Here is a 20,410-nt window from a genome sequence, read left to right on the forward strand (position 1 = left end):
GAGAATCCATTGTGAATCTGGGCTGGGCGTGCCCTGTGGCCAGGCGCATGGTGGAAAATTGGAGGGTGGCGGCGAGGGAGACGCTGAGTAATCATTTATACATCACGTTCGACTACTCCCTTCCCCCCCCCCCCCCCCCGGCCGGCGCGTGGCCCGCCACTGCGTCGCTGGGTGCTGAAGAGGCTGGACAGGGACATGCTGATGGCCGCAGCCCGTGCCGTGGCCTGGCCAACGTCGCGGACGTTGAGAGGGAGGCTAAGTGGTTCCGGGAGGCGATGACCGTAAGGCAGTGTACTGGTGGTCGGGCGACATTGCGGATCTCCGATCCGAGTGTCAGCACGCCCGGCGCCAGTGGCAGTGCGCCCGGAGGGCTCAAGTCCGCGACCCGGCGAGGGAGGATCTGCTGAGGGGCACATACCAGGTCTTCGTGGTAGCCCTGAGGCAGGCCATCAGGGACGCGAAATCCCGGGCGTGGGAGGAGCTCCAGGGCTCTCTGGACGAGGACCCGGGGGGGCGCCCTTACCGGATGGTCATGGGCAAGCTCCGCGCACGGGCGCCCCCGGTCTCGGAGAGCCTGGACCCCCAGCTGCTGACGTGGGTAATTGACACCCTCTTCCCCTGTTCCGGGGGAACGTCGCACCCGCGCCACCAGCAAGGGCCGGCGGAGCCCGTCGCCTGGTCCGCCGACCTGGGGTTCACAGAGGAGGAGCTGGGTGATGCCGTCAGAAGGCTCGGGGCCAAGAACACCGCCCCGGGCCCGGACGGCATCCCCGGCCGCGCCTGGGTTATCGCGTCCGGTGTCCTGGGTCCGAGGCTGTGCCGCTTCCTCAGCGCCGCGTTAGAACAGGGGGTGTTCCCCTCGATATGGAAGGAGGGGCGGCTGGTCCTCCTCCGAAGATTTCCTCCTCCAGATTCTCCCTCTGCGTACCGGCCCATTGTGCTGTTGGACGAGGTGGGAAAGCTCTTCGAGCGTGTCATCGCAAACCGCCTCGTCCACCACCAGTCGAGCGATGGCCCTGGTCTGGCCGACATCCAGTTCGGGTTTCGCGAGGGTCGCAGCACCATCGACGCTATCCAGCGGGTGCGCACCCTCGCCGAGTCGGCCACGTCCCCGGGTGGGGTGGCACTGGGCGTCTCCTTGGACGTTACAAACGCGTTCAACACCCTGCCCCATGGGACGATACGGGGGGCGCTGGTTCACCACAACGTCCCCCCGTATCTGCAGAGGATCATCGGGGCCTTCCTGGATGGCAGGTGGATACTGTACACGGGCCGGTACGGTACGCTGCACTCGAGGGAGGTCGACTGCGGAGTGCCCCAGGGGTCCAAACTGGGCCCCCCCTTATGGAACGTGGGGTACAACGCGGCGCTGCGAGTGAACCTCCCGCCCGGGGTGTGGGCCACGGTATTCGCAGATGACTACTGCCTGTTGGCCACTGGACGGGACTTGTTGAGGACCTGCCTCCGTGCCAAGGTGGGGGTCGCCATCGTGCGAAGAGCGATCCGGGGGCTGGGTCTGGCGCTCGCTCCTCACAAGACCGAGGCCATGTGGTTCTTCGAGCCTCGGCGTGGGGTAGCCCCTCCGGCCCAGCTCTGGCTCGCGGTCGACGGGTGCCGGATCGTGATCGGCCGGGGTCTTCGATACCTCGGCCTGTATCTCGACAGCCACTGGCGGTTCGATGTTCACTTCGACCGCCTGGCTCCCCGATTGGAACAGGTGGCGACCAATCTTGGCCGCCTGTTGCCCAACCTCGGGGGGCCGGGAGTGAGGGTTCGCCGCCTATACGTGGGAATCGTCCGGTCCATAGCCCTATACGGGGCTCCGATATGGGCCGGCGATCTGGCGGTCAGCAGGCACAACTGCACTCTGCTGCGGCGGGTGGAGCGCCGGCTGGCCATCAGGATCGTGCGGGGCTACTGCACGATCTCCTACGAGGAGGCGATGGTCCTGGCGGATCTCATCCCACTCCGGTATCAGGCGGAGGTCGAATCCAGTACATACTGGTATTCGCGAGCCCTCCGCCAGGCCGGGGAGGACCCGCCGGGGCCGACGGTCGAGGAACACCGGAGCCAGGCCCGACTGGTCGCGGCGGAAAGGTGGCAGAGATCCCTAGCAGAGGGGGCTGCCGCCGGAAGCCGCGCCGTCGGGGCGGTCGAGCCGATGATATCGGAGTGGCGGGACCGCGGCCACGGCGGCCTGTCGTTCCGGGTCACGCAGGTGCTCTCCGGACATGGGGTGTTCGGGGAGTTCCTGTGCCGGAGGAACAGGGAATGGACCCCCCACTGTTGGCTCTACGGGGTAGCGCGGGACACCGCACAACACACGCTGACGGAGTGCCCGGTGTTTGCGGTGGCCCGCCACGCCCTGACAGCGGAGATAGGGGAGGATCTCTCGCCGGCAAGCGTCGTGAGACAGATGCTTGCCGGCGAGACAGAATGGAGGGCCGTGACCACCTTTTGTGAGGAGGTCATGGCCCTCAAGGAGAGGTTGGACGTGGGACCCGACGACGTCGCAGGGATCCGCCGCCGTAAGGGGTGCGGGGGGGCGATGGCGGCTTTCGCTATTTGCCCACCCGGCGCGACGGATGCGGGACGGGGCAGTGTAGCGGGAGGGCCAGCGTGCCCTCCCTCCTCCTGGGGAGATTTTACGGGGGGTGTTTCTGGTGGGGGCGGGAGGGGGCGTTGTGTACCCTCCCGCCCCGGAGGAAATGAGCCCGGACCACGGTCGGTCTCGGGGGCGTGCGGGTGGGGAACCCGTTCTCAATCGGGGGCCCCTCTCCGTCCGCCTCGGGGGGGCCGGGTGACTCCGGGCGGAGAGTGGCGTCTCCCTCCCACGCTGAGAGTGGCGCTGGCCCCCGCAGGGGGGGTGCAGCGGAGCCGAGGGAGTCCCCCTGGAGGGTGGCCGGACACGGCTCACCGCAGCCCACAGGGGGACTACTCGGCGGGCCGCAGGCGCCCTGTTTGGGCGCCATTGCACGCGGACCCGGGGTGTAGCCGGCACCGGAAGCCGGCAGAGCGAAACGTTGCGCCCGATCTTCCTTGCGGGCGGGCGGGGGGTTGCTCCTCCCCGTAGCCTATCAGGAGATCGAGGCGCGGGGAATGCAGGCTGTACGGGCTGGGGGGCCCGGCTGCCATTGCACGCAGTTCCCCCGCGATGGAGCCGGCACCGGATGCGACATTGTTCATTCGTTCTGATACATTCCTGCTTCTTGTTCACTCACTCCTTACCTTCTTTATTTTCCTTAATCTTTAACTTTCTTAATGGTTCCATACATTCATTCATTCTCTCATTTATTCTGATCAATTAAAGTTAATGAATATGATTCATTTTACTTTTATTTTTACTTTAGTTTTGCTCTCTCTGTGATGATGGGTGGTTCTGTCAATTCAAATGCTTTGATTGTGCGTGGTTTTATTATAACCTTGTTATTTAAGTATCCTTATTTATTTATTTATTTAATTATTTATTCAGTCTATATACTGGTGTAGTGTTTATTGAACTGCGTACTTTATATTTGATTTGATTATTGTCGCTTCAGTTATTTTATTTTGATACATCATTCAATAGTAAGTCCTATTTGCATTTGCATTGATATAATCATTCATCGTTTATCATTTACCATTTATAATTTATAATTTAACTTATGGGCTATTTTGGTAAAGAAATAGAGTATTGTAGCTAATCATTTGTACGGTTGTATTATATTTTATTGAGTTCACTTCTTGTATTTTGTATTTTGTATTCTATTTTAGTATAATTCATTTTGTTTTACATTATATTACGTGACATTACATTATTTACATTATTTACATTATGTTGGTTACTACCTTTACTTCATACTTTATGACTTATAACTATTTACCTTATTTAACTCATTCTTTAGTATCTTTAATTGATTACTTCATTGTTCAGTTGTTCATTCTTTCATTCTGTCACTGTTCATTCATTCTGAATTGAATTGAATTGAATTAAAGTAATTGTTATGATTTAGTTTATTTTAACTCATGATGGTACAAAGTTCTGTAGATTGTATTAATAGATTTATGATTTGTTTCCATACGGTTATTCTTTATTCTATATTCTATATTTTAATATATTTATATTTATATATTCTAAATTATTATGTCACGTTATCATTGTTATTGATATTCATTTTATTTCATTATCGCTTCTTGATTTGGTTCTTGATTTTCCTGTGCATCCTCGATATTCATTGGACGTTTTGATGTTCTTTTGATATTCTTTAATTCAATTTATTCATGACGTCTCTCTCTGGTCATAATGCTGCTCTTCCATGACGGTGGGCTGTTTCTGTAATTTAAATTTAATAGTCATGTCACCAGTATGGGTAATTTCTGTTGTTTTATAGTATGTTGCATTACCTTACCTTGTTTCCTTTCTTTTCTTTTCCTTTTCAGCTGCAATTCAGTTCTCTTATTCAATGTCGTTCCTTTTAACTAGTGCTTGCATCCTAATTTTGACACCGTGGCTTTGGCACATTAGGGTTATATTGCTGAAAATAATTGTCATTTGTCTTTGTTATCTCATCTCTGAATTTTACTTTTCAATGGTTTATTTTACTTTACCTTACTCGTACTTGCTGGTATTCTGCTGTTTCTCTCTTCCTTGATTTATTCATTCATTCATTAACTCATTCGTTATTCGTTATTCATTCATTTATTCATTCTGATCAGTTGAGGTTGGTGATTTGATTTGATTTATCTTAATTAATTTTGCTATTCTTCTGTGATGATGAGTGGTTTTGTCTATTCAAATGCTTTCATGGTGCGCGGGTTCTGTTTAATTTCACCATTTTAAATATTAGTTTAAAATACTTTACTTATTGATTGATTGATTTATTTATTCTTACACTATGCAGTAGCATAGTGTTTAACTGAATTACACAGTTTACATTTGATTTGATTTATTTACGTGTTGTTTATTTCCTTATTTTGAAATGTCATGAAATAATTGGTTCTATTTACATTTGCATTGACATGATCACTTATCATCCACCATTTACCATTTAACATATAATTTACTTTGGTAAAGAAATAGAGTATTCAGTTAATAAGCTTTACGGTTATATTTTGAGTCCACTTCTTGTATTTTATATTCTACTTTATTTTATTATATATCATTTGTTTTACATTATATTATATTACATTGTATTATATTACACTGCGTTGCTTTACCCTATATTATTATATTATGCCAGTCGTGGCTTTCACTTCATACTTTATGCTTTCTATTCACTTCTGTCTCTTTAATTTCTTTATTAATAACTTCACTGATCAGTCGTTTATTCTTTCATTCCGTCATTGTTCATTCATTCTGAATTAATTGAATTAAAGTTACTGTTATGATTTAGTTTAATTTTATATTCATGGTGGTACAAGTGTTGTAGATTATATTAATATATTTATTCCTTTTATGCGGTTTCCTTTTATGCGGTTATTCTATATTCAATATACTTATATTTTATATTTTAATTATTTATGCCGCGTTATCACTGTTTATCACTGTTTATTTTATTTTATTATATTGTCGCCTCCTTGTTTGTCGCCTGTTATATCCTGGATATTTTGATTCTTTTTGATATTCTTTTGACATATTTGAAGGTGTCTATTCTATGGTTCAGATTATCCATGGTTATATTACTTTGAAATTCACTTCACTGTATCTTTACTGTATCTTCACTGTATCTTATTCTTTATTTTCTTTTATATCACGGTATATTATGCTGGTTATTTTGCTTACACATTACACTTTACAGTTTACAGTTTACACTTTACATTTTCCATTTTCCATTTTCTATTTTCTTGATTCTTATTTTGATTTGATTTATTTTATTTTATTTTATTTTATTCCGTAAATTAGTATTAGTTAATACTATTTAATTGTGTGCTTGATTGGTTGTATGAGATTTGCTTGATTACATGCGTCGTTACATGCGTTGTTTGATTTTTATTTTTATTCTGATCTTGATTTTTGATTTTCATTTTCATTTTGATTTATTTGGTTAAGTGTCTTATGTTATTTGTTTTATTTAGCTTATTTATTTATTCGGCCTCTCTTTCCTTGGCGGTTGTTTTCCTTTATTTTCGGTACTTTTGCACAATTTGTTGTCTGCACCGCGATAATGTGCTAGCGCAGTGTGTCCTGCACTCCGCGCAATCTGCGGGTTTTGTACGGTTTGATTTATTTCATAATGTTATTAATCTAGCTTTGTGGTTGGTTCACTTTCTTTTATAGTTCATATTCATATTTATGTTTATATTTATATTCATATGCATATTCATATTTATATTTATATATTTTATTTAGTTTATTCACAAACATAAATGATTTATATAATAAATGATAATCGTAGCTTTGACTTTGTTTTGAAATTTGCGTGGTCTGAGCGGGCTGAAAGGGAATACGCACCTTGTAGCGAATACTGAGTTTATTCACAAACTATTTACAAAGCGTGGTCAGCGTGTTCACAGATAACACTCGACAAACAGTATATACAATATGTTACACGAACAAAGAAGCGTGGTCTGCGAATTGCTATTTACACTTATAATTACTTTACAATGATTATCAGAAACGAAATTAACGCGTGGGCAATGAGATTGCCTGAGAAGCGTGGTCAGAAACAATTTAAAGCGCGAGGACTGAGTATGACTTGATCAAAAGCGAGAGCAGCGTGTAAACGTGTTCACTCCACGAGAGATCGATCAAAAAGAAGGAAATCAATCATGGCGTCGATCGTGCCGGTTCCGCGTGGAGAAGGGACCGCGTGGACAAAGTGGGCCCGAGAGGTGTTGCCGCTATCGGTAACGACGCACCGACGAAATACTTTCGTTGCCAACTTCGCCGTTCGGCGCAGAATTGGGGAATTTCGCCAACAGACTTACTTATTAATAAATTTATTCTTGACTTTGGCCCGTCTCGAAGTTTTATTTGTTACCTCTTACTTTCAGTATAATTACCTTTACCTTCGCGAATAGTGTTGTATATCAGACTTATCTTTGATGATAGGTTTGATGGTAAGTATGGATTCCTAGGATTGCGCGGCTGTACGATGGATGTTTCTGCGGACGGTAACTGTGTTGTAACGGGTAACTGGCGCGCGGTAGGTAACTGCTGCGCGGCAGATAATTAGTCTGTGGATAACCGTTACGGAGCGAACGGCCGAGTATTGTATGGTGGATAGAATATGTGCGGTTGACAATATCTCTGGTGCTGCGGTCGGTTGGTTACCGACTGGGGATAGCTTTACGGCTTATCTTCGGGCAGCATTGAGTGCTTTACTTATTACGATGCGTTTTGATATTGTTATCTTTCGTAGGTGCCTTACTTCTGGTTTTCATCGCTGTGATTTATTGAAAGTTTGTTGAAGTATTTCCGCTTTTATTTCCGCTTTTCGCTTTCGAACGTTTATATATTCTGTACAATCAGTTGATTAATTTGATGATTTGGTGGTTAATTTGATGGTCGATAATCATTATGGTATGGACTAGGGAATTCGAACACTAGGTATCTATGTTCTTTATGGTTTATGGTCGCGCTCTTTATTTTACTTCGCCCGGTTTCCTATCTTAGTTAACGTTGACGTTGACATGGTCATTGGTCATCTATGATGTGATGTGATACGAAGTGTTAAGTGATAAGTGTCAATTGAACTAAATTAATTAATTAATTGAATTGAATTTATTGAATTTATTGAATTTATTGAATTTTGAATTTTCTAATTTAAATTTTGTATTTATTCGTGCGGATGTGATTGCTGTGACAGTGCGCGTACTAATGTGCTACACTCGGAGGTATTGTATTGCAGTGTAATTGCAGTGTATTTGTTAATGTGGTATCATTAGCTCAGTTTTGTGCATTTTATGCATTCTGTGCATTTATATTACTTACTATTATATATTATATTATATGCTGTATTATGTTATATTATATTATGTTGTACTGTTATGTTATGTTATAATATTGTATTATAGTATTATTATTGTATTGTATTATACCATGATCATATTGTATTATTTTATTTATGTTACTTATGTTATTACATCCAAGCTACGTTCAATCTACATTCAATTGCGTTCAGCCTGCGTTCAATCTGTGACCATTTTAGGCATTGAATATATTATATGTTATTATAATATTATTATTTTAGACTTTGGATTGTGTCCAGTTATTCAGGTATATTGGTTACCTATGTTAGGCCATACTTAACCAGTATTCTGTATTAAATTGTATTGTATTGCATTATTATTATATAATTTCCTAACTTTCTATTCCATTATATTATTATAATTGAGTATGTAAATGTACATAGTAATTAACAACGGCATATGGCATATCGAATTGCATTGAATTAAATTACTTGATACAGATTATTAATATGTGCCTGCTTTATTTACCTGCTGTGATTATAGGTGTGGTTATATCTGTGATGAATATATATGCGATTATATTTGCGGTTATATTTATTTGACTTAGTTTAATGGGTCTTGTATTATGGAATTTAGAAGTGTTGGCGAAATTCCCTACGTACACGCAGCGTGACGAAGTTGGCAGCGAAAATAGTTCGTTGGTGCGTCGTTACCGATAGCGGCAGCACCTCTCGGGCCCACCTTGTCCACGCGGTCCCCTCTCTACGCCGTAACCGGCGTAATCGACGCCATCATCGATTTCCTTCTTCTTGATCGTACGCTTCGAGTGAACGCACGTGTCTCTTGCCCACGCTCACGATACGCATCAAGTTCGACCACGTTGTTAATTTAACAAGTTTTGACCACGCAGTGTCCACGCCTTTACTTGTGTAAAGTTTATGTAGACCACGCGCTATTTATTCATTGACCACGCATCGTCCACGTATTATTATTGTACATTCAGACCACGCGCTGTGATTGTTTCACGTTGTCTTTGTGTTTGTTAAACTGGTTGACTATTTCGACGCGCAATAAACGAGTTGTGTTTGTTGCAAAGTGTGCCTCAATTATTTCTGACCTCGCTGCCCACGTGACCTCGCATACATTTTTTGGTCCTTCGAGCCGGATACGAGGCACACTCGGTTTCGAAGAAACGTGTAACGGTCGAAGCCGCCATTACGCGTAACGGCCACGCCCGTTCAACGAACCCGCAGTGCAGTTTCGAGTGAGGTGTCAAAGAATTACAGTGACTCTCAAGTTTTGAAACGTTTTCCTTCGTGTAGTGACCACGCAGTGAGTTTCGACGCACAACATGCCGAAATCGCGGGACACCTCACCGGCCTCGCACGACAGCTCGGCCCGCTCCAGCAAGGCGGACGAGGAAACGACCACGGCGCCCCCGCTTCTAGAAGTCCCGGAAGAGACGACTCAGTCCTCGCAGACCACACGCCCACGCTCGCCAGCACGCCTCTCCTCTGAGCTTCAGGTCCGCGCAAAGATGCAAGAGGAACGCCTGGACACGATGCTGTCCATCGTGGAAGATTTGCAGGCATCGACCGCGAAGGAGCCTCTGACCATCATCGCGTCAGAGGTAGAAATTACAAAAACCACCTTGATGGAGATGCATCTTATGTTCCATCAAGAGCATCAAGCCCTCAGCCGTCTGTGGCCGGTGTCGCAGCTCGACCACGGCTATTACAAAACGAAGGTGGCCTCGCAGGAGGAGAAGGTCGTACTGACGGCCCGAAAGCTGATTGCTCAGCTGGAGCATCGACTTGCACCCAGCACGACCACGCAGACCACGACGCCCACGCAGCCACTTGCAGCCAAAAGATCACGCTTGCCTGAAATTGCACTCCCCAAATTCGAAGGGGAGTACAACAGATGGCAGGCTTTTAAATCTGCCTTCACATCGGTGATAATGGAACGCGACGACCTCGCAGAAGTGGACAAGCTCCACTACCTCAAAGGAGCAGTTTCAGGCAACGCAGCCCACGTCATCGCTCATCTACCCGCTACGAACGAGGCCTTCCAAAAGGCATGGAAGCTCCTCGACGAGCGGTTTGAGAACAAGCGGCTCAATGTCCAGTCCTACATGGACCGGATCTCTGATTTGAAGCCAATGAAGCAGCGAAGGGCCAGTTCGCTGATCAAGATGACGAACATCATCGGCGAATCGCAAGAGGCTTTGACCACGTTCGGGCTCAATGATCCTCACTCCTGCTTCTTACTGAACCACCTCGTCAGGCTGCTCGATTCGGACACGTGAGAACGCTGGGAGTCTTCCTTGAGCGCTCAGACGGACTATCCGACGATGTCGCAGCTCACGACATTCTTGCTGGGACGAGCCCGAACATTGGAACAGCTGGGGCGGGTGGCCGAACAAAAGACGCCGCAGAACACGCAGACCACGTCAGGACGCCCCGCCAGTCGCGACATCCGGCTGGTGCAACAGCGAGCTTCCGTCCACGCAGCCGCCGCAACGCAGTCCACGACAACGACGACCACGTCCTCTGCACGCCCACGCACCTCAGCGCTCTATCCTTGTGCGCTCTGCGCCAAGGATCACTTCTTGACATCGTGCCCTGCATTCAGGGACAAAACCGTGGATGAGCGGATAACTGTGTTGAAGGCTCAGCAGTTGTGCGTGAACTGTTTGGGCCACCATAATCTGAGAAGCTGCCGTACAGCACAACGGTGTAAGCTCTGCAATGAGCAGCACCACACGGCATTACATGGTGGCAACCTCATCAGGGTGTTGGTGCCATTCCCGCAGACCTCGTAGCCCGCGACCGCCTCCACGTCCTCGCAGCCCGCGGCGAAGGCATCACAGACCACGCAAACACAATCAGCACAACATTGAGATGTTGGTGCAGTCGTCGACGCCCACGCAGCCTGCTCAGCCCACGCATTAAAGGACCACGCAGCCCACGCATTCAGACCACGCAGACCACGGACCACACTTCTAGCAACAGCACTCGCAAGAGTGCACACCGACCTCGCAACGCAGCAAACCACTCGCAGTCACCGTTCAAGCACACGTGCTTACAAAGGTGACCACTTGCTTGCCATCAGAACCACCATCTCAGCCAACGCAGCCATCGCACTTGGAGAAATTGAACCTCGCAGATCCTCAATTTCTCGTCTCAAGACCGGTGGACATCATTCTCGGAGCGGACGCATACGGGCAAGTCATCAAGCCAAATATTATTCGGAACACGTCATCACCGTTGATCGCTCAACTCTCGATTTTCGGTTGGCTCATAATCGGGCCCCTCGAGGGCACTCAGACAATTCGCAGGACTTCTCATCAAGTGACAGTCAATAATACTGATCGCCAATTGAGTGAGTTACTCAGCCGCTTCTGGACGCAGGAAGAGCCACCGCAGGACACGGCACCCTTGCTCACGCCAGACGAGCAAGAGTGCGAAGATCATTTCAAGACCACGCATTCAAGAGACTCCGCTGGAAGATACATTGTGCGATTGCCGCTCAAAATTCATCCTCGAGCACTTGGCAATTCTTATCAGAACGCGCACAGTCGCCTTCAACGGACTCTCAGACGATTCAGCAAGGACGCCCAGTACAATCAGCTGTACACCAAGTTCATGCTCGAGTATGAGCAACTTGGTCATATGGTAAGACTGAACAACGACTCAATAACTAGTCCGTTTCAGTACTTTCTTCCGCATCATGGCGTTCTGAAATTGGGCAGCACCACCACCGCATTGCGGGTGGTTTTCAATGGCTCCAGTCCAACTTCATCAGGATACTCGCTGAACGATCTTCTACATACTGGTCCAAATCTGATGCTGAATATCGCAGATCTTCTCATTTGGATACGAAGATACAAACATCTGTTTGCAACTGACGTCACGAAGATGTACCGACAAATTAAGGTGCATCCAGATGACTGGAGCTTGCAGCAGATACTCTGGCTTGATGACACGCAGAAAGAAACGCAGTACCAGCTGACCACGGTCACGTACGGAACGAAAGCTGCACCGTACTTGGCTGTCCGAACACTCTTGCAACTCGCTGATGACGAAGGGTTGAAATATCCCCTTGCCGTGGAACCCATCAAAAATGGCAGGTATGTCGATGACATTTTTGGTGGCGCAGACACCGCAGAACATCTACAGGACGTTGCAAATCAGCTAACGCAGTTGTGTCAAGCGGGTGGATTTCCACTCGCAAAATGGCATTCCACAAGCAAATCGTTGCTAGAAGACCTCGCACCAGAACAGACCAACGCAGCAATTTCATTCGACGACTGCGCAACCAAAATTCTCGGAATTAAATGGATTCCACATCAGGACACGCTGAACTTCTCGACCATATCAGCTACGCAACGCATGCAGTTTACAAAACGCCTCATTCTCTCCGAAGTAGCTCAACTCTTTGATCCACTCGGTTTTGTTGCACCTGTAATTATCAGAGCTAAAATTCTTATTCAAGAGCTTTGGTTACAGGAACTCAGTTGGGACGAGATTCTGCCACTTCACATCACTCAACGATGGTTATGCATCAGGGAAGATTTAACCAGCTTGGCCAAGCTCTCCATCCCTCGATGGTTCAACACCAAGACCACGTCTACAGTTGAACTTCATGGCTTCGCTGATGCATCAGTCCTCGCGATGGCAGCCGTCGTCTATCTCGTCGTACACGCACCGTCCACGGGTACCCAAGTTTCTCTCGTCTGCTCGAAAACGCGAGTGACACCACTCAAACGTCTAACCATCCCGAGGTTGGAGCTCACAGCAGCGCTGCTACTCTCTAAACTAATACGGCATGTTCACGCTACTTTGAACATGACCGTCTCTCAAACATTTTTGTGGACGGATTCAGAAGTCACGCTTGCTTGGATCAAAACGCACCCCTCCAAATGGAAGGATTACGTTCGCAACAGGGTAATCCAGATCCAGGAGATAACGCAGAACTTTCACTGGAGGCATGTACCAGGATCATCGAATCCAGCTGACTGCGCGTCAAGAGGCATGACGACAGAACAGCTTCAACAGCACACGCTTTGGTGGACGGGACCACCGTGGATCACGCAACCGCAGAACTCATGGCCCAAGCAGACCAGTGTTGACGCAGACGAGTTGGGCGCCCCAGAAGCTCGTGCTGTCGTCGCACTCCACACGGCAAACGCAGTAAAAGAATATTCATGGGAACTGATCTATAAATATTCTTCCTTTCACAGACTACTCAGAATCACCGCTCTTTGCCTCAAATTCGTGGACAAGCTGTTCAAACGAAAGGACGCTTCGCCCACGCATTCTATCTCAGCAGCTGATATGGAAAGGGCCAGAATCTACTGGATCCAGGCCACGCAATCCGCATTTTTCAAGGACGAACTCGCTGCATTCGCCAAGGGAACAACGCTTCCTACCACTCATCCATTCACGAGGCTCACCGCTTACCTCGACCATCAGGGAATCGCCAGGGTGGGCGGACGCCTCCAACATTCAGAACTCTCGCACGATGGCAAACATCCTGTTATTTTGCCTCGTGACTCACGACTCTCTACACTGCTCATCGACCACGCACATCGTCAGACCATGCATGGAGGTACGCAATCCACCCTCGCTTTTCTCAGGCAACGCTACTGGATTCTCGGTGGACGAGCTCCAGTGAAAACGAATATCCTGAGGTGTGTGAAGTGTGCTCGGCAGAGGGGGATCCGTGCCCATCAACTGATGGGCCAACTATCTCTTTGTCGGGTCACTCCATCACGCCCGTTCACCCACACAGGGGTGGACTACGCAGGACCGCTCACGCTGAAGACTTGGAAAGGCAGAGGAGCCAAGACGCAGAAAGGGTGGGTTTGTGTATTCGTCTGCTTCGCAACATCAGCTGTTCATTTGGAAGTTGTCACCGACTACTCAGCCGACGCGTTCATCGCAGCCTATCGCAGATTCGCAGCTAGGAGAGGAACTGCAGCCTCCCTCTACTCAGATTGCGGCACCAACTTCCAAGGAGCAAACGCGCAGTTGCAAAAACAGTTCAAGGACAGCACACGCGAAAATCAAGACCTTGCAGCTTTACTCGCCAAGGATGGTACGCAGTGGCACTTCAACCCTCCTGCCGCTCCACACATGGGTGGAAAATGGGAGGCGGTGGTTAAGTCTCTCAAATTCCATCTGAAGAGGAGGATTGGAGATGCTTTGCTGACGTTCGAGGAATCAATAACATTGCTCGCGCAGATCGAAGCCATCCTCAATTCAAGACCGTTGGAACCACTCAGCGATGATTCAGACGACCTCTCAGCCCTCTCACCAGGACATTTCCTGATCGGATCGCCGCTCAACGCAGTGCCAGAGCCCACTCTTCTCGACGTCTCAGTCAACCGATTGTCAAGGTGGCAATTTCTGCAGCAGCGTCTCCAACAATTTTGGAGGCTCTGGTCCACGCAGTATCTTCAACGACTCCAAGCAGTCTCGAAGTGGCATCACCTGTCAAATGAGATCAAGGTAGGCACTCTTGTTCTTATTACTGATGAACGCTTGCCCCCAGGAAAATGGCCCATGGCTCGAGTTCTCAAACTCCTACCAGGCAAGGACGGATTAACCAGAGTCGTCGAGCTCAAGACGGCCACCACGACGCTCACGCGGCCCATCGCCAAGCTGGCCATTCTACATCAGCCTTCTCAGGACAACTCGGACACGCAGATCACATCATCGACCAGTCGCTGATGGCCGGGGGGAAATGTTGGCGAAATTCCCTACGTACACGCAGCGTGACGAAGTTGGCAGCGAAAATAGTTCGTTGGTGCGTCGTTACCGATAGCGGCAGCACCTCTCGGGCCCACCTTGTCCACGCGGTCCCCTCTCTACGCCGTAACCGGCGTAATCGACGCCATCATCGATTTCCTTCTTCTCGATCGTACGCTTCGAGTGAACGCACGTGTCTCTTGCCCACGCTCACGATACGCATCAAGTTCGACCACGTGGTTAATTTAACAAGTTTTGACCACGCAGTGTCCACGCCTTTACTTGTGTAAAGTTTATATAGACCACGCGCTATTTATTCATTGACCACGCATCGTCCACGTATTATTATTGTACATTCAGACCACGCGCTGTGATTGTTTCACGTTGTCTTTGTGTTTGTTAAACTGGTTGACTATTTCGACGCGCAATAAACGAGTTGTGTTTGTTGCAAAGTGTGCCTCAATTATTTCTGACCTCGCTGCCCACGTGAACTCGCATACAAGAAGAGTCTATCTGGATTGGATGGATTAATGAGATTATATCATATGCGTATATTGCGTTTATAATCCCTTTGCATATTTTAAGGGTGGGTTTGATTCTGATTCTGGTTTCTTGTTTCTTAGTTCTTAGCTCCTTAGTTCCTCTTGTAGTATCATGCATTGTTTCTAAGCTTTCGGGGGTTGTTTGGGCTCCCAGGCAATGTCAATTAATTGTAGACTATAAGATGTATCATATATCCTTTAGCAATTTAGATATGAATGACGTGTAACGACATTGGTTTATTGTTCGCCGTTCACTATTCACTATCCTTATTCTTTTCTTATTTTTATTCTTGGTCACTTGACCTTTCAGTGACTTCTTCTTCAATTGAGTGTTACGTTTTACGTTCCATGTTCCTATAATATTATTCACTGCTCTTTTGTAGCTCTTCGTACCTCCCCCCTCCACCCCCCCCCCTCCCAGGATAATGTTTGCATACAATTCTAGTGCAGCTGTGACGATTGTGAATCTGTGAATTTTGAATACTTACGGTACTTTATGCAATCGGTAATTTTGATCTATTGTAGTGTAGTTTAGTTTTCTTTTACCTTTATACTATGATTTAGTAGTAATATGGTTGTATGTGGGGTTTATTATTGATTGTTTAGTATTGATTAGTTTTCACCACGCACTATATTGCATCGACTTACCTGTATCAGTATTAATATTAATACCATACTTATCGGAGCGGTATTATAATCCAGTAACAATCTAATCTACTCAATTTATAACTATTTGAATTGTTTGATCTGCCTTATGGTTTATGCCGATTTAGGTCTCATGTGCTCCCCATATTATATCAGATGGGTATTCTCTTCTCCTGTTATCCGTTAATTACGCTCTACCTCCACTTCCATTGGCTGGCGTTAGGGCTTCCTGCAAATAGACTAGGATTATGTTACAATTTTACATTTAATACTATGGTTAATTTCTGATGTTAACAGTTCTGTCTCTTCCTATTATTCTCATTATGAGATATATGTTGCTACTTATCTTTATTGATGATTTGCTCGCAATAATTTCTAAGTGTTGTTTATTGCCTTCATTCGATCATTGATTGTACTCCATCATATTCGCTTGCCAACCACGTTGAGATTGTGGTTGCGTAAATGTTCCTGCAAGTAAATTTAAGTAACTCAATAGTTTCAATGAATGGTTTCAATTGTTAGTATTACATTACGCTCACCTATTTATTTTCTTCCCAGCTTACTTTCTGTTATATTCTATACTCTATATTCTATATTTTATATTGTACCTTATTTACCTGTACCTCTGATAATAATTAGTAGCATTCTATGTTATGTTATGTTTGCTTCTCTTCTCTCATGGCTGGCTCGCTATTTGCTATCTGTCTGGCGACTTTATTTTACTTTACGGTTCACATCCTTGGTTAATTCATCTCAATTTTATGGTTTATCTTGAGTTTAATTTTATGTGATTATATTGTGCGCTAGTGTTGAATGTTAAATATTCCTCTTCTGCTATTTGGCTGCTCGGCTGTATGTATGTATGATTGACGTTTTAGGTTTTGGAGGTTTTGTTGGTCATTTGCTTATGTCCAGTTCACATATGCTCGCTTGCCTGCTTGCGTGTGTCACGTGGAAAGTTCACAGGTTTTTAAATGAACAGCACTTTTAAAGGTTTGGCACTTTATTTTTTATAATCTGATTTCGACTGCTCCGCTTATGTCCGGTAAGGTCTTTTATAATGTCGCTAGTGGTGGAGAAGGGGCCGATGATTGACAAGGTGGGATGTCCGTGAGAACGCGTCTTATCGAATACTTAAGTAGGTGGTCGTAATATGATGTTTAGGTGTCCGGTCGTGAGGACTTCGATTGTTCGAATATCGATCGCTTAGGCGGGTGGCCGTAACATGATGTTTGTCCGAACGTGGGAAGAATTCGATTAATGTACGTTTTAGGCGGCTGGTCGTAACACTTCCCCCTCTTTAGACTTGTTTTGGTCTCACAAAACGTACAATTTTCCGGGCTGGTTGAATATGAACGATGTTTTCTTCTAGTGCAGGTAGCAAATCTTTGGTTGATGACCTGGTACCTTCGTCATAGATTGACGCTGATGTTGTTGGTGGGAGTGTAGTATTTTGTTGTTCTTGATTTGCAGTCGCAGTGGGACAACAGATATTAAAAATAAATGTGGATGGTATACATCGAGAAAGTAGTTTACATTTGTATAGTGTATAAATTGTGATTACGGCTATAGATATGTATCCCATAATTTGTAATACAGAGTATGCTATTTCTTTTAGGTTTTTGATTCGGTGTTCGATTTGAATTTGATCTATTTGGTTGTTGATCTGTCCTAAAGTTGTTCGGTATTGGTTGAAATTTGGAGTAACCTTTGGAGTAAAATCAATGTTTTTTTCTAATAGTTTTAGATCACTTTGTGAAATGTTGAAAGAGAACTCTTTGAATTTAGTTTCATAAGTAACTTCTTGGGTGGTGCCTCCAATTTTCATTACATTGTTTTCATAGGTTATTATACAAGGTTCATCGCTTTTAATTAAACTAGGGGTTTGTATAGTTCGTGTTTCATGTCTATCGCAGAGAATGTCTAGTGTTAATGGTTTATTTGGTATTAATATATAAACATTTGGTTGTTCAAGAGGTATAAATGTAGCGTCTATAATTTTGAATACGGAGAATGGGCACGTGTTAATTTTGTTTTTGTTGTTAACTAGCTCAATTTGACAATCTTGTGTTCCTAATTTACTATGCGTGGGTTGATTAAGTTTACAAAGATGAACTAAAGGCGTCCTTTTACAGAATTTTTGAATATATCTATAGTCAGTAGGAATATATTGTTCTTGCGTAGTAAATATAATTTCATGTTCGATTACTGGAGCCACAAAAATTTTGTCTCTCTTTGAGGGAATTGGATAAATTTTAGTGACTTTCCACTCTGTATCATCCAAAATAGGAGTTATTATTGTATATACAATTTTTCCATTGTTGATCCAAAGTTTTAAATTACTAATATCAAGTAGGGTTTGAAAATTTTCGAGAGTTGGTTGAATATGATTATAAAGAAAGTGGGTTTTAATGATTTTATCAAATGTTTCCAAAAATTGTTGTGGCTTTACAACCTGTGGATTGATTATTCCTTGTTTACCTAGTATAATCGTGTTGATTAGTTCATCGAGATTTACATGTAGTTCGGAAAGAACAAATTCTGTGTGTATAATTAAAGAGCTGATTATTTCTTCGTTTTGTACATTGTCTTGGAGTTCGCTAAGTTTTACTTGAATTTGATGGATAGATTGAATATGAGAATCGTCTAATACTTGTTTAATAAGGGCTGATTGATTAGAAACGATGATTTTTAATTTGTTATTCGAGTCAAATAGTTTGTCCATGTTTTCGTTAATTATCGTTAAGTCGTTTTCATTTAGAGTACCGAAAAGAGATTTGGATACTGAACCAACTATATTTAATAAACCACGTTTATGAATAATTCTTAATGTTAATTTCAATTGAGCAATCATTTTTTTTATTGTTACGAGTTCCTTTACTAAGTTTTGAATTTCTGTTTTGTACGCGCATTTATTACAATGTTTTGATAGACCTTCTAATGATTCTGCAATAACTTCGGGTTGTTTTAGTAGGTAGTGTGGATTAATAATAATAGATATAGATACTTGATTAGTATATAAGTAACAATTATCGATATGTTCTAAAAATACTGTCGAATTATTTAAAGGTTCAATATGTAATTTACAGTGGATTGTTCCGATGAAGTAGAACAAGAGGGTAAGGGTTGTCGGCCTGAAATAAAAAGTTTTAATCGATTACCATGTACCTTTAATTGTCGATTCTCCGACGGAAAATAAATAGTATACGTTGGAGGAGAGGCCTGTATTATTTCTGCAGGTCCTAACCATTCATGATCGAGTTTATTTCGTTTATGATCGTTATGTAGAAGAACTCGATCATCTATTTTGAATATAGTCTGTAATTTTATAATTTTTCTGTCTTGATCCCGTTTATGGCGAGCTTTGTTTTTATTGAGTGTTTTTATTGCCTCAGAAATGTACGTGTCGTGTCGTCTCTTCCAAAGTTTAAATAACTGTTCCTTTGTCATCGAAGGAGTTGCGGAAATTGTTGAGGGTAGATTAGCTTTGTGTCCGAATGTTAGTTCAAAGGGTGTATAACCTGTCGATTCGTGAACTGAGGTATTATAACCCATACAAATAAGTTTAAGATTTTCGTCCCAATCGTTTTGTCTTTCAGCTGTACATGTACGAATTAAGTCTTTTATCGTTGCGTGTGTTCTTTCAAGGGAACCGTTAGATTGTGGATGGAAGGAGGTCGTTTTAACATGTTGGATTTTAAATGCCTGTTCAAACGTTTCCATTAGCTTACAAACAAAATTCGTTCCTTGATCAGTTAAAATTTGTCTAGGTGCAGAAAATATGTATACATAATGATCCAATAACTCTGGGATAATTGTAGTGGCTTGCTGATTTTTGAGGGGAACGAGGACAAGGTATTTTGTTAATTGATCTTGGATTGATAGGATAAATTGATTTCCTCTTTTTGTTTTTGTTAATGGGCCGAAAATATCCATGGCGATTTTAGTATTAGGTTCTATAGGTGTATCGGTTATGATAGCTTCTTCCCTTTGCCTAATTCTAACTAGTTTTTCATGTTGACAGGTTTCGCAATTTTTTATAAATTCTGTAACGTCTGCTTCTAAGTTAGGCCAGTGAAATTGTTCTTGAATTCGTTTTACAGTACGATTAATACCTAAGTGTCCTACTATTTCATTGTGATTTTCCTTCAGGATTGTTTCTTTTTCTTCCAGGGTGTAATCCCGCGGAGGTTCTGAACCGAATATAATTTTTACGTTTCTAAATTTTGTACTAAGAAATCGTATCATCATTTGAATGTAAACCTTTTCTAGTCGTGTTATTTTCTCGTCTCCTATTCCTATTGGGAAAGTAGTTTTGTGTCTATTGTCGTTAATTAGTTCTGCTAATTTATTTATCCATGTTTGTTCGTCGTAGTCACCTAGTAATTCCTTTGTTAGTTGGTAGAAGTGTGGTCGATTAATTTTTTGTGTTAGTGGTGCAGGTGTTATGTCTATTTTCCAATTTTCATATTCATTAAAATAGTCAGGATTTGGGGAAAATTCAGTTGGGACTTCTTCCGTTTCTTCTGGAGATGATATAGGAAGGTTGGATTCTTGTGAGGTGATAGGGTACAGCCG

General features: G+C 44.6%; 1 protein-coding gene and 1 long non-coding RNA gene across 2 annotated transcripts; one reads left to right on the forward strand and one right to left on the reverse strand.

Annotated features, from left to right (window-relative positions):
• Window positions 1-4,147: 4,147 nt before the first annotated feature.
• On the reverse strand, window positions 4,148-5,403 carry LOC114882029. The gene is made up of 3 exons (XR_003790368.2): window positions 4,588-5,403; window positions 4,389-4,514; window positions 4,148-4,312 (listed from the first exon to the last, which is right to left on the reverse strand). It is a non-coding gene; the product is annotated as an uncharacterized LOC114882029 (long non-coding RNA).
• Window positions 5,404-9,241: 3,838 nt separating this feature from the next.
• On the forward strand, window positions 9,242-10,198 carry LOC123988787. Its single transcript, XM_046289533.1, has one exon. The coding sequence runs from the start codon at window positions 9,242-9,244 to the stop codon at window positions 10,196-10,198; it is 957 nt and encodes a 318-aa protein (XP_046145489.1).
• Window positions 10,199-20,410: the final 10,212 nt, after the last annotated feature.

Source organism: Osmia bicornis, unplaced genomic scaffold, assembly GCF_907164935.1.
Source record: "Osmia bicornis bicornis unplaced genomic scaffold, iOsmBic2.1, whole genome shotgun sequence".
In the NCBI taxonomy this organism is placed as follows: Eukaryota; Metazoa; Arthropoda; class Insecta; order Hymenoptera; family Megachilidae; genus Osmia; species Osmia bicornis.

Excerpts from the sequence above, each read along its gene's own strand:
- LOC123988787 (XM_046289533.1), top strand. The coding sequence starts at position 9,242 with ATGCCGAAATCGCGGGACACCTCACCGGCCTCGCACGACAGCTCGGCC.